This window comes from Chelonus insularis, unplaced genomic scaffold, assembly GCF_013357705.1.
Source record: "Chelonus insularis isolate UGA/USDA-ARS -01 unplaced genomic scaffold, ASM1335770v1 contig_276_pilon, whole genome shotgun sequence".
Lineage (NCBI taxonomy): Eukaryota > Metazoa > Arthropoda > Insecta > Hymenoptera > Braconidae > Chelonus > Chelonus insularis.
The window spans coordinates 113,193-127,392 of NW_023276462.1; the positions used below are offsets into that span (position 1 = coordinate 113,193).

Genomic DNA, 14,200 nt, shown 5'->3' on the forward strand with positions numbered 1-14,200 from the left:
AATTAATTGTAAAAAAATTTTTATAGTACATAATTTTTCAATAATGTCCAGCATTTCACTCTCTTTCTCTCTCTCCTCAACCACATATCTATTTCTAACTGCGTATTAAATACGTAAAATTACTCTGTATATAAAGCTCTGATAAAAAATTCGTTCAACAATAAAAAACAAAAAAATAGAATTGTCGAAAATAATTTACAATAGATCTACAATTGTTGCAATTTATTAACTAATTCAAAAATAAAATTAATAGAATCTGTTACTCCGTATCACAAGTAAATGAAAGTACAGATTAAGGAGATTCTGAGTAGTGAGATATTGAATAATTACGGCAATTAAATAATCAATAATGAATCTATTGGAAAGTAAAAGGCACTCGATTTGGGTAAATTATTCAACGTAATTGATTCTTTGATAGGATCATTCTTTAAAAGTTGTATTAATTTAAATAATTACTAGGTACGTATCCAGTTTTCCCATCACGATCTTCCATTAGCCACCATTCAGTATTTCCTTTTTCATCCTTGGATCTAATGAGCTTTAATTCTTGGTCTTCTTTAACGGCAAGAGTACCAGGTATGGCTTCATTAAAGTCATACCGAGCGTGGTAAAACTGAAAAAATAAAATAAGACATTTTTTACAATTATAATAGTACCAATGACATGAGTAATCTATCTCCAGTTATTGTAATTCTGATTTATCGTAACACATTTAAGTTACTCTTTTCAAGTACTTTTGGTATATATATATATATAATTGTACACTATTTATTCTAAAAATGAAATAAAAAATAAATAAAAAATCTACACATTTTATTTCTAAAATATATTTTAAAATGCATGTATAATAATACTAATAATAATATACAAAATGATTAAATTATAATTAAATGATTGATGATATTCAGGAATATTTTGTTTGTAAAAAATGAGAATTTATCATTTATTGAAACTCACCATAGGCTTTAAATTTTGATATCTTTGACTAGGCTCAGGTTCAGGCTCAATAGGTAAATTTTGATAATTTTTATTATCATTATGGATTTCATCAAGATTTAAATACCATGAAGATTGTGATAAACTTGAAGGAATAGTTTTAGATTGTTTTTCAGGACTTTCAAGTGATATAAGATCAATATTAGTTATTTTTTCTGGCGAATCCAAGGATATGAGGTCAGGTAAATTTGTGCGAGAGTCGACAACATCATTATTTATAGTTGGAACTAAAGATGAAGATTGCAATTGAGCTAAAGGTTGTAAAACATGGCGTGGAATAAATCCTTGGGTAGTACCATTGTCAACAAACCATCTAGAAGAATCTCCCATCGGATCTTGAGTCTTTATTATACCTACAATCGTTCCTTTGGCTGCTCCTAAATCTAAATCTGAAATACTGATTAAATCCTCTTGCACAACGTACAATTTTTCTACTCTAAACCTTTGCCTTAATGCAATTCTTGCTTTTTCACTTTGAAGACACATATCTACTTTAGCTTCTTCAACTTTAGGATTAACTCCAGCAAAGCTAAATCGAGAAATTTGATTCCAAAGTAAGTTATGATTAATTAAAAATGTTTGAAGAATATCGCCTGATGCTGATTGAGTTATAGATGTAGGTAAATTTAAATATTGCTGCATGATTCTACCATTAAGTAATTTCCGTGCATTTGTAAATTCTCGAATACACGCAACGATAATTTTCGTTGATGCTTCAATCAATATTGGTAATTCTTCTTGAAGTTGTTGATTTAAAGCTTCATAATTACTTTTTGTATTCGTTAACTCTTCCTGGATTGCTCGCGATTCTTTGTTTTTTTCAGCTTTTGATATGGCATTATCGTAATCTAATAATTTATCATGTCTTTTAGTAATTAGCATTGCAGGCCCCTCAAGCATGGTTATTAAAGAATTAATAGGCTGAATAACTTTTTTGTTTATTGAATCTCTAAATAATGCCATGTTTTTTGAAGCAATCATCATTCGCATCAGGTGATACTGATAAACTTCATTGTTATTCACTCCAGAATAGAACTGATTAATATAATCAGATATTAATTCTCCACAAGCACTATCTTCATTTAAATAACTGAGACACTGCTCTATATCATCTATTAACTGTGATGCACATTTTTCTAAAGATTTAAATTGTCTTTCAAGCTCTTCAAATACTGGATCTGGAGGTATATTTGTCAATCCCAAAGTAGATGCCAATTTTGCACTTAATCTACTAGACTTTTTAGCAACTGAATGCATATTTAGTTTTGACATTTTACCTATTAAAGTATTGTCACAATCTAAATATTTAGAAACAATATCTTTTCGTCTTTTGTACTCGTTGATGTATAGCGCAACAGCTGTCATTGCTTTACCAGCTTGTTCAATACCAACTTTGTCAGGATGTCCATCTTCTGTGCATTTCAATAATTCCGATAACATCAAATGATACTTTAAGATTCTTTGTACCGGTTTGATTAAAATTGAACTCATATCAAAACAGGCAATTTGATACCTAAGAGTTTCAATCCCTTTCTCGAAGACTATCATTATATCTCTGTTTTCTTCATACTTTTTTAATAAAGATAGAGCAGCTTCCTGATTACTACAATATTTTACATATACCGATTGAAGTTTATCAGCCATTTGTAAAAAACATGGAGATATCATTTGTTCGTTTTCATCTTTACCTTTCATCGCTTTCAATAGAGAATCTAGAAGTTCTTCAGCAACGTGAATTACTTCTAAAATATTACCAAACAAAATTGATACATCTATTCCTCGTATTTCTAACATACTTGGATCATATAGATGGAAAGTTTCATATGTTATTTTTAAATCTCTAACATATTCTTTTTCAGTAATTACAAGCTCGGATATAACATTTTGTCTTTGGTCTGCTCTTTTTCGCTTTGCTTCTGCGATTTCATCAACTTTAATGTTCTGTTGATTTTCATTTTCATTCGTTACTTTATTTGTTATAGATGGTTTTGATAATGGAGTAGAACCAGGAACAGGAGCTGGAGGTGCTGGACGATGAGGTTCTGATAATCTTTTAGGTTTTATTTCCTCAGCTTCAGTTAAATTTCGCTCAGGATTCCGAATTACTACGAAATCTTCGATATCTTGTTCTACTTCTGTAGGTGCTTGAGTTTCATCACTTAAGTATCCACGCGGACAAAGTCCTATGTCTCCATGTTTATTTTTTACACTAAGCCAATCATCATTAACTGTTTCTACTACTGTTACAATTTCTCCTTCGTCTATACTCAAGTCTCCATTCATTTGTGCATTGAAAGTATATTGCACTTTTATCTTATCTCCAGGAAATAATTTTTTATATACTCTTATTGCTTCTAAATAATTTTTTGGAGTTTGTTCATCATTATTCTCATAACAATCAACAATTATACTAACATAAGACGTTGGAAAAATTCCTATTTGATTATCTATAGTTCCCTCACTCCACTCTGAATCAATATGTTTAATTAAATGAACTACTTCTCCAGCTTTGAAGTTTAATTCATTCGGGAATTGAGCATTAAACGGGTACAAAGTTATGGCATGAGGTTTCTCTCCTAATAAATTTAATTTATGATTTGTATTGTTAGTTGGAATATGAGTTTCATATACGTCTGTATGATGAGGTTGAGATCTTGCATTAGGAAATAAATCATAGTAAGAAGGAGCTGGTTCTTCCATTGATAGGCTTGGAACTGAATATCCGAAATCTTTAAAAATTTTTCCTTCACTTGCAACTGATTCCGGAAAAGGATCCATGCTCCCTCCAAAGGCTTGATCACTTAAATCAATACCACTGTCAGTATGATCTTCAATATATATTATAAAGCTTTCTGGAAATGTTCCTTTCCTTCCATCCGATGTAACGCCAAGCACCCAACCGTCTCCTAAAATTTCTAATACTGTCACTATTTCACCTGCAGCTAAATCCAATTCTTCATTTAATTGTGCTTTTAGCGATGCTTTTACTTTTGCCTTTTTTTTTACTTGTCGATTTGAAGTATTTTTCTAGAAGAAAATAAGATCCTAAATAATGTGACACTTTTCCACCTATAAAATATTTATATGATTGTTTAAACGTCAAAGACAAGTAAACGTACTTTAAGTATTGAAGGATTCAATAACCAAACATGAGTTGATGGAAATATTCCAGTTCTTGAATTAATACGACCAAAATACCAGTCAGTACCAACTTGCTGCTCTCCAATAACAAGTTCTCCTAAAGACAAAAAACCAATTGATTTAACTGATATAATAAAAAATAAAAGCCAAGACAAAATCAGATTTAAATTTTACCTGCAGAAAATGATAGATCTCCTTCTTGTTCACCTTGAAATGGAGCAATAGCTACGAAGATATTTTCAGAATTGTCACAATTAGGTAAATCAACCTTATGTAAGTGATTAGAAGGAAATGAGCCTCTCTTGTCGCGAGATTCTCCGTAATACCAATATTTATCAATGACGTCATGGATCTGAAACGACAAGTAATGATATTTAGTAATTTTAAGATAAAATTCTTAGAATGACGTTTTTATATATATATATAACGTGAGCCACTTGTTTTTGTTGTGTACCAAAAAAAAATCTCCTTTTGATAGACTCAATTCACCATCAACTACTGTAAAAAAATCATTGATGACTTTCGTTAATGTTCCTCGTTCCATGTTAATTTAAAAATAAATTTATCGTATTTAATTTAAAAAAATGAATAAAAATTAAAAATTAATATAAAAAATAAAGCTCTGACAGATTTCACCGTCATTGGTGACGACTAATAAACGAGAAGTTAGCCGTTCATGAGCCACGTGGTCAAGTTTAAATCGATTTAAAACTTTCGAGGATAGAATCGATTGTACGGAATGAAGTTATAACACAACTACTCACATGTTAGAGAATAAATAAATCTATAGTTATTGATAAAGTTTAATATTATTTTATTAATAAAAATAGCAATTGTTGATTTTTAAAAAAACATGGATAAATAATTTTACAATTGATAATTGTTTTTAATTATTGATAAACAAAGGATTCGATTCAAGTGTATTAATGCTGGCTACATATTATAACAAAATACGGTTTATTACATAATGAAAATAAAATCTTTTTAGTAATTTTATGATTATTGATTTAAGAAATATGAATGATGACAAAAAAAATTCTGTGGGAAAAACAAATAACCTTGATGATATCAACAAGAATAAAATATTAATATCGATAAAAGATTTTCAAGATAAACATTCTGATTGTGTAGGATGGATTTTTCCTCTGGGAGGTGCAACTTTTATGGGCAGTAAGAATGGTTTTCAATTCAATTTTATTCAGATATTCAATAATTGATGATAAATCATATGTTCATATTTCTTTTTTACAGGTTTATTCATAGTTCCTTATGCTATGAAATCTATAACATTCATACCTCTCACTGTTGAATTGAGATTATTAACAGGATTATTGAGTGCAATTCCTCTATCATACTCTGTTATGAAAAGATATAAAGAACGGTGTGAAAAACATGTAGAAAATACCTATTATTATAGAATTAAAAAATAGATAAATATAGTTTTAAAGAAGATGCATTTTGTTCAAAGAATTATGCGTTTAACGCAGCTTAATTCTTTAAATAATATTTTAAAATATAAAAAAAATTGTTACCCTTCATTTGAAGGTTTCTCAAAATTTTTACATATAACTAACGATGAAATGTCAATGGGTGAATTGAATCATACCTCAGAATATCAAGAAATTGCTCAACAATTTCTGAATCCTAGTATGTATGGTCATGGAGTGTTGATAATCCAGCCGTATATTAAATGGGGAAAAGCAAAAAGAAAAAATACATCACCTGATCTTCAGCTCCTAGAAGCTGAAGCTTTGGTTAGAACATTGCCAAACTGGTCAGTTATCGGTTCAGAACGTATACCATTGATGACTTTTCGTAAACATCAACTTTTTGGACGTGGAAATTTGGAAAAGTTAGCAGAAAGAGTTAAATCTAATCCTAAAATTACTGCAGTATTTATTAGTTTAGAACTATTAAGACCTATTCAAACTGTACAACTGCAAAAAATTTTTGGAGTTGATATTTATGATCGTTACTCAATCGTCATACAAATATTTCGTGAGCATGCAAAAACAGCAGAAGCGAAATTACAAGTAGCTGTAGCTGAATTATCGCTCATATGGAAGAAAATCGCATGGGCGAGTGTAGACTCTAATGGCAGAATAAATTTAACAGAAAGGCGTAAAATGGTTTTACATGCTCGGGAAAATAAATTAAACACGGCATTGGCAAAATTAAAAGCACACAGAAAGTTAATTCGAAGTAGTAGGACATTAAGAAATATACCAACTATTGCTGTTGTAGGATATACGAATGCTGGAAAAACTTGTCTTATAAAAGCACTTACAGACGATGAATCGTTAGTGCCACAAAATAAATTATTCGCCACACTTGATACAACTTCACATGAAGGATTGCTACCTTGCCGAATGAAAGTTTTATACATGGATACAATAGGGTTCATTCAAGATCTTCCAGAAGAACTTTTAGAGCCTTTTATTGCTACTTTTGAAGATGCTATAATTGCGGTTTGTATTTTTTAGTTTTTACCAGCATTACTGTTAAAAACGATTTTAATACATTTTGACGTTTATTTTTTATCAATTGATGAGTAAATTTTCATCATTTATTGAAAGTTGTTATATAAATTTTTTGTCATCAGTTCGTTTGTCAAAACAAAATTAAGAGATTACCATTCAGGGAATGGAGAAATTAAAGAAATATTTTATTAGTCCTACAAAAAAATAGAGAAACTTTAACAGATTGTCAATAATTATTTGTCAACAATATAATTTTTTCATTAATGAACAAACAATTTTAGGATGTTGTCGTCCACGTATATGATGCAAGTCACCCAGATAGAGATGCTCAAATTCAGCACGTTCGAGAAACACTAAATAATATAATGTCAGAATTAGAAATAACCAGTAAACCAATAATAGAAGTTGCCAATAAATGTGACGTTGCACCGAAAGGAAGTGTTTCTAACGACGTTATGGCTGTTTCAGCACTGAATTTGACAGGTTATTTATTTACTTTGGTAATTTAGTTATCTGTACTCATGACAGCTTTAATCTAATTGAATTTATCGAATTTATAATTGACTTTTATTTAGGTACAGATTTATTACGAGAACGAATTGAAAAAGAACTTTTAGCAGTGACAGGACGAAAATTAATCAAGATTCGAGTTCAGTCAGGAAGTACTGCTGCTGCTTGGTTGTATAAAGAAACCACTGTCACTGATGCTACTCCAGATCCAAATAATTTACAGTATATGGTATTAAAAGTACTTGTAACAGATCTCCAAATTATGAAATTTAAAAAATTTTTGAGTGAATAGAGCTCTTAGGAATAATGTCAATAACTTATTGCATTTATTGGATGAATTATCATCCAAGGTGGCATTATTGAATTCAATTATTTAAATCATTTAGTAAATATTTCATTTATTAACTATAATTACTAATAAATTTCATTGAATGAATTATCAGTCTAATGATAAAATATTTGATACATGTTTAGGATCATGTTTTATAAACATTAATGACATTAATAGTTATTTATAAGTAAAAGATCACCAACGAGAAATAATTGAAGTGACTACGAGTCGTTCAAAAAGCACGTTCTCTGATGAAAATTTTGTTCTCTGTATAAAGTACACGTGCAGAACACGTGTCGTCTTGTAGCATCATATGAGTCTTTAAATATCAAACAAATGGCACGTGGTTGAAGAAGATCTAGTGACTTTTTTCTCAATTATGCTTTTTTATATTCATTCACAAAATGAAGTGAACGAAAAATAATACAAATAACAGTTATATGGGGTTTGGCATAAAGTAAATATAGAAAAAGATTTGCGTAAATATGTAATGTGATTGTCCATTAAGTGAAGCTTGTACAATTATAATATGCCCGGTGCTTTAATTACGAATTGTCGATTCGATACACTCGTTATGAGTCGATGATTACACGACCGATTGACTGTACTGTATTGGAACGATGTTCGTAAACACAATATTCAAGTTAAATAACATTGTATGGTCTATCAATTAATTAACGCTCCGATGCTTTTTATTTCTCATTGTATAAACCAATATTAATATTATCATTTTAATTACACCATTTTTCAAGCTTTTCACCATTTAAACTATTCGATTGAATTTTTTTATAATAATTATAAATTACTTAATACAATTGAAATGTTAGTATTAAATTAAAATTTATCTATTAATATTAGTTTTTATAAATATATTGATTAGGTAGTACGATAAATATAACTCAATTTAGTTTCAATGAATATAAATGTAAATTGTTTTGTATATCTTTGATTACAAAAAAAATGTTTCTGTGCATCTAGAAACAAATATAATACAAAGAACATTCGTAAAAATGAAAAATTGTAAAAGAATAGTATCTAAAGTAAGATTAAAAAGAGATTTCTAATACGTGCTCCAGCAAATCAACAAAGCCCATCCATCTTGTAACTTTTTTATTTTTTTTTAATCCATCAAATTCGCTTCTTTCTAGCTTTTAGTTTGACTATTTTACATTTTGTATAATACACAGGTAAACCATGACTATATCACGTAACAACCAAAAGTCCTATCCCTTTTTAAATATCTACCTTTGCAGGTAAAAACTTTTTGTTTTGCAGGTAAATATCCATACAAAAGAATTTTAACAACGACATAAATAGTATTTTTTTATTAAATGCATAAATAGATGTACAGTTTATTATTATTTCCATTTAACAGTGTTTGGCCGAAAAATTTACATAAAAATTTATTTGAAATTTTTATTGAAGAGAAGATTAAATAAATGTTTTTGATTGGTCATTTTCTAGATGTGAGGTTTGATTTGATCATAGAATATGAGTATTTGAAATAATCAATGTAATTTGAACGGTTAGTAAAATGAAGCAGATGGCGTTAGTGTTGGCCGCCTAGCGGCTGAGTAGAGTAAATAAAGTTGAGAGTTGAAGAGCCCAGTTCAGTCCCGTGAGTGATCCGGGCGAGTACAAACGTAAGTGAGTGGCGTGGCGTGTTTCGACGAATATAAAACTACCATCGAGCGTCAAGAGGGTGCAACGGTGCTGAGGGTGTGTGTACGAGACGCGTGAGAGAATAGTAAAGTCGTGAGGAGCCACTGGAAAACAAGGAGGATTAGAGAGTTAGTGAAATGTGTTAAGTTAATTAAAATACCAGTCATTGTGTTTCTTAGATAGTTCAATTGATCCGGCGCGAGAGTAGCTGTCACTTCGATCGCCATTTTAGCGCCGTTGAGCAGGGGATTGCGCGCCGTTGGTGGACTTGATCATGGTTAAAGAACAGTGAACCCTCGTGTGTCTATTATTTGGTATGTTTTATATATTTGTATTGAAACTTTTTGTGATTTGACGACAAGTCTCAAGATAGTAGAGACAAGAGAAAGATAACACAAATATGAGAAGATAATTAATGAATAAAGATAGATTGAAAGAAAGATAGAAAGAAAGCAAAGTGAGAGCAAGCCGGCAAGTTGAGGGAGAGTGTTTCACGGAGTGTGCGTGCGCGTGTATTTGTGTGTCGTGGGAGGCAGGGCTCGCCGTTTTCTTGCGGCTTGGCCAGTTTTTTCTCTCCGTTTCTCTGCTCCTTCTTTCTCTCCCTAACGAAAACCCTCCTCCTCTGTCCTTTTGTCTCTCTTTCTCATTCGAGAAGTAACCGCTACAAGAATTTGTAGCCCCATTTTTGTGCATTTGGGCTGAGACAACAAGACAGATTTTTGATAAATTTTTTTAAATGATACACGAGCAATAATACAATCGAACATATATATATATATATAACGGGTGAATTATTGTTGTTATAATAAACAATAGTGATAATAGGCAAAACGTTGGTGACACATCGAATTATGCACGACATCGATGCTTTCATCTAAGCTCAACACAACGTGTTCCTACGCTCCATTCGTAATTCATCTCTACCTATATGTTCTCATCGACGTTCCTGGAGCCCACGCGTCATAGTTACATTTGAAAACGTTTTAATTAAGTGATTCAACGTCTACATTCATTCAACTGTTGTAGACTTGAAAAGATCAAAATATTTCAGGCTTTTAAAAAATAAAGTGAGGTAAAGTTTACAAGTGATCGAAGTGTGTGCATATCCGTCAACTATTTTATATATCAATAAAATTAACATATAATAACAATTATTAATTAATTCATCAAATAAATATAAACAAATAAATAACGAATATAATATTATATATATATATATATATATACATAAAACAAAATAAATTTATGAGTTTAATTTGGAAGAAAATTATTAAATAATTGTTTACTGATATAGTGAAGTGGTATTTGTAAAAAAAGAAGATTAATACCGTGATAAATAAAAATAAAATTTTGTCAAAGTGATCATAAGTATTTGATAATTAAAGAGTGTTATTATATTCATATACAACTATAGAAATCTAAGAATTTTGAGTCAATATTAATGTTTGTGACAGCAGGAGATTGTTGACTCTCTTTGAAAAGGATCTAAATACGGTTAAACCTGTCTTCTTTGGTGCTGGACAGACGGGTGAAAAACAAAAAACACGAAGCAAGGTCAAGTCGGTGGTGCGTGGAGAGGGTTCTCTTTCACTTGTAGAGCGAATAGTGTGATCAGTGTGAGCGTGCAATACCGGTCGAGCGACTGAAAGGGTCGCGTGTTATCGGCCACGCGAAATATCCTATGGTAAAAGTGCTTAATCAGCTCCGTGGATAAGGGTTGTTACCTTTTTCAAGTGTGATAAAAGATCGAAGGCAACGGCCGTCCGAAATGATTCTGCGCATTTGAGGGGGCAAGGAGTGAGTTGATCGACGAGGGTGCACGAGTGCTGGAAGCCGCCAGAAACACGGTTAGTTGACTTGATAAAAAACAAAAAAAAAACCAAAGGTCATCTTCACTAGAATTTTGGACGATTCTCATAATCATGGTTGTTAAAATAGGCTATACATAGTAATTAACGAAACTTACCTTACTATTCTAGAAAATTGAGGATAAAATTGTTTTTAGTATGGACACACGCGACGCAGTAATGCCTAGAAAATCTCAATACACTTAAAACGTGTCCTCGTAATTCTCGTGTGGAATTTATGCACAAATACCGTTCGAAGACACATATATACCTGCCTTAAGACAGTTACCTGGTTGCTTCCAGGCAAGACAGGTCGACTTTTTCGTAGCTGTCCAAGAGTCAACGGGGCTGAGCCATGAGTCCGCTCGACGTCTGAATAAGGCATGCGGCTATAAAAAGGAGTTATATGATGAGACGGTCGAAATTTTTAGGCAAAAGTGCCAGGATCATTGTCTCATGCACTTGAATATGCTCATATGTATGTGTTTTTTTACTGACTGGTACGTTGATCCGTGGTAGTGGTAGTGGAATAGTAATGCTATTGAATCACTCTTCCTGTCTCTTTTTCGCTTCTTCGTGGATACCTTTGAGCTTTGCGGAATTCACCATTTGTCTGTTATTTTTTCACGTTGCTATCCACACTTTCTTCGTCCTTCATCAAATAAAAAAGTCGTCAGGGTCGACCGGGATACAAAAAATAAATGGACTCGTTACGCGACCTCTGACCATATAAATGTTTATTAAACAAAACTTCAGTCTTAGTATTTTCCCTCCTTTATGACTGCCATTAGAAGAATACTAAAACTTTAGAGATTGCAAAAATTTTTATTTTAACGACTCTTTACATCGCATTCAATGCATCACTAATAATCCATATCTGCTTTATGTTCTATCGAACTAAGTCAATTGTAATAATATTCAATCAATGAATTTTTTTCAATGTTTTTCCTACTCCAATTATTTATTATCAACTTTAATGTTACTTGGCTTGATAAAAATTATTTAAGCTCTAATGTATTCATTTTTAGTGATTAATAATAATAAAAAGAGAGAGAGAGAGAGAGAGAAAAATACAAAATCACTAACGATATAATAAAATATGATTTTTTTTTTTTTTTAATAATCAGTACTTTTCAAACAATAATTACATTAATTCTAAGAAAATGCCAAGTAATACAGACTATCTCTTCTAAGAATTACTCAGTGATATTAATTTTTTTTTCATAAAGATAAACATTTGATAAATTTAAAACAACCATTTATCTGAATAAAAAAAAAAAAACGTATATTGATAATGATTGAAATGAAATAACTTATAGTTGTTTTATATTACAGTTTTCAGATATTTTGACACCGTTTGAAAAAAAAAAAGTGATAATTTTTGAATTTCAAAGTGAGTTGAAGAGTTTTCCGTATCGTTCTTAATAATTCAAAAGGAGTAATATCTTTTATTAATTCCTTGTGGAATTCGATTAATTGGTCACAAGAATCGCGTGCGTCCGCAAGTCCTTTGCTTCTTTCTTATTTTGTACGACCTTCGATGGAAGGCGGCGATTATTAATCGAACATTTATCCGCCGGTTTGATTCAAACCTGATCGCAAATTGCCTCAAGAACGCACAACCATTGAGGCAAACGCGGCGCCTAAGGCATGGGTTGCACTGAAATACGGTCTGCTTTCGTGGCTCCCGGCATTTAAAACCGCGCCTGTGCTCCCCTTATTCTCTTCTACCCTCCCTTGTAGATGATTATAACAAAAACCGGGATAGTTTTAACCTTCCCTTTTCCCCGTTATACATATCTAATCGGCCGTGTTACTTCTTCTTTTATTCAACAGGAAATTCGTGACACAAAAAAAGTAGACTTCATTATTATCAAGAAAAAATATTTTTTGTTTAAATATCAACCATTTTAACATCTTTATTGTGCTGCTTCATTTAATTATTATTATATTTTGAGGAGATTTACATGATTTGTTATTGTAAACATATATTCAATTGAATGTAATGTTTTGATAAATATTTAATTATTTAATTAAACTGACACGATTCTGTTAAGAAGTATCGCAATTTGATTGCATTTTCTTGTACAAAGTTAACTCAAATATCATTATGATGATACAGAGACAGTTATTTATAGATTAAATGAAATTGGAGTAAAGATTGTAAACTAGATATTCACAATTAAGATTCAATGGATCATCAAATTAATATTTATTATTTTTTTAAACATTTATGTAAAATAGATTTTAATATAAAAATATTACTTAATAGAAATTAATTTTTCGGAGCAACTATTCCGCAATGAGTTAACCAGTTTTTTAAATGGACTTTTAAAGTGTAAAGAAATTAATTAGAAAAAACATGTGTAATAGATACTTACATACTTAACACTTATTATTATTAATAAATAATACTTATTAGATCATTGCAAAAGTATTTTTGCAACATCATGTCTATAAATATTAAAAAAAAAAAATTCATTAATTCATTCACTTCATTAATAATCACCCTCAGTAATATTTATTCAGTAATTGAACCTAAATAAAGAGGTTAAAATATGCAACATATTATCCATTAAATTCATTGCTATATAAATAATCAAATATTTTCTCAACGATTTATTACATTACAAAAATCACTGCCATTTTTTTCTCAATTAAACAAACAACTCTTATATAACGATTTTTTATGAACGATTAATTATAAATGAAAACTTATAATATATTAACTTAGTGTTTTTATTAGTTTTAATAACTGCGATTAAATAATTTTTTATTATAATATTTTTTCAATTATTTAATCAACGTGCATTATTTGTGTTTGGGTGCAAGCAAGACAATGCAAAACCTAGTTATCTAATTCTCGCGACAACGACGACGATGACAACGTTATAGCGACTTCTTTAGTTGACTTCCAAGTAGACTGTACGAGAAAATGTTTATTAATTACGTGAACGTGTCGGCATAGCTAATCCAAGTCTTATGCCGGACATGTTCGACAGAGTGTGACCGACACTTTGGTACGCGCGTTTTATGAAAGAACGTGTTAGTTTGGTGTACTTTGTGCACGAGAAACAATTTAATTCAATGCCCCTTTTATTATTGTACCCATATAAAAATCTCCAACCCTGATTTGTTGTCTATGTGTGTACACGCCTGTCAGGAGTTGTGCTGGGTGTTAGGAAAGTGGAGAATTGGAAATAATAATAAAAAAAAAATGAAGTAAAATAAAA

The 14,200-nt window shown here is 30.7% G+C and overlaps 3 protein-coding genes across 8 annotated transcripts in view; 2 read left to right on the forward strand and 1 right to left on the reverse strand.

Annotated features, from left to right (window-relative positions):
• Nucleotides 1–20: 20 nt before the first annotated feature.
• LOC118065230 (dynamin-binding protein-like) lies at nucleotides 21–12,616 on the reverse strand. Of its 3 annotated transcripts, XM_035080387.1 has the most exons (7): nucleotides 12,301–12,616; nucleotides 11,466–11,771; nucleotides 11,257–11,356; nucleotides 4,312–4,489; nucleotides 4,116–4,234; nucleotides 958–4,023; nucleotides 21–613 (listed from the first exon to the last, which is right to left on the reverse strand). In XM_035080387.1, the coding sequence occupies exons 3-7, from the start codon at nucleotides 11,350–11,352 to the stop codon at nucleotides 440–442; spliced, it is 3,633 nt and encodes a 1,210-aa protein (XP_034936278.1). In that variant the 5' UTR covers nucleotides 11,353–11,356; nucleotides 11,466–11,771; nucleotides 12,301–12,616; the 3' UTR covers nucleotides 21–439. The 3 variants fall into 3 exon arrangements, with proteins under 3 accessions (XP_034936278.1, XP_034936279.1, XP_034936280.1); XM_035080388.1 differs by lacking the exon at nucleotides 12,301–12,616 and having other exon boundaries at nucleotides 11,466–11,873; XM_035080389.1 differs by lacking the exons at nucleotides 11,257–11,356; nucleotides 11,466–11,771; nucleotides 12,301–12,616 and adding an exon at nucleotides 4,592–4,783 and having other exon boundaries at nucleotides 22–613.
• On the forward strand, nucleotides 4,892–7,596 carry LOC118065235 (putative GTP-binding protein 6). 3 transcript variants are annotated; one of them, XM_035080396.1, is made up of 4 exons: nucleotides 4,892–5,307; nucleotides 5,389–6,605; nucleotides 6,899–7,117; nucleotides 7,199–7,370. In XM_035080396.1, the coding sequence occupies exons 2-4, from the start codon at nucleotides 5,589–5,591 to the stop codon at nucleotides 7,232–7,234; spliced, it is 1,272 nt and encodes a 423-aa protein (XP_034936287.1). In that variant the 5' UTR covers nucleotides 4,892–5,307; nucleotides 5,389–5,588; the 3' UTR covers nucleotides 7,235–7,370. The 3 variants fall into 3 exon arrangements, with proteins under 3 accessions (XP_034936287.1, XP_034936286.1, XP_034936284.1); XM_035080395.1 differs by having other exon boundaries at nucleotides 4,898–5,307; nucleotides 7,193–7,370; XM_035080393.1 differs by having other exon boundaries at nucleotides 4,900–5,307; nucleotides 6,899–7,100; nucleotides 7,193–7,596.
• PlexA (plexin A) overlaps nucleotides 9,080–14,200 on the forward strand; it is a 149,953-nt gene continuing 144,832 nt past the window's right edge. Inside the window, exon 1 of one of the 2 annotated variants that reach the window (XM_035080383.1) lies at nucleotides 9,080–9,434. The gene's annotated coding sequence lies outside the window, so the exon portion shown is untranslated. Of the gene's footprint in view, nucleotides 9,435–10,405; nucleotides 10,968–14,200 lie in introns of those variants that run through there. The other variant, XM_035080384.1, reaches the window with a different exon arrangement.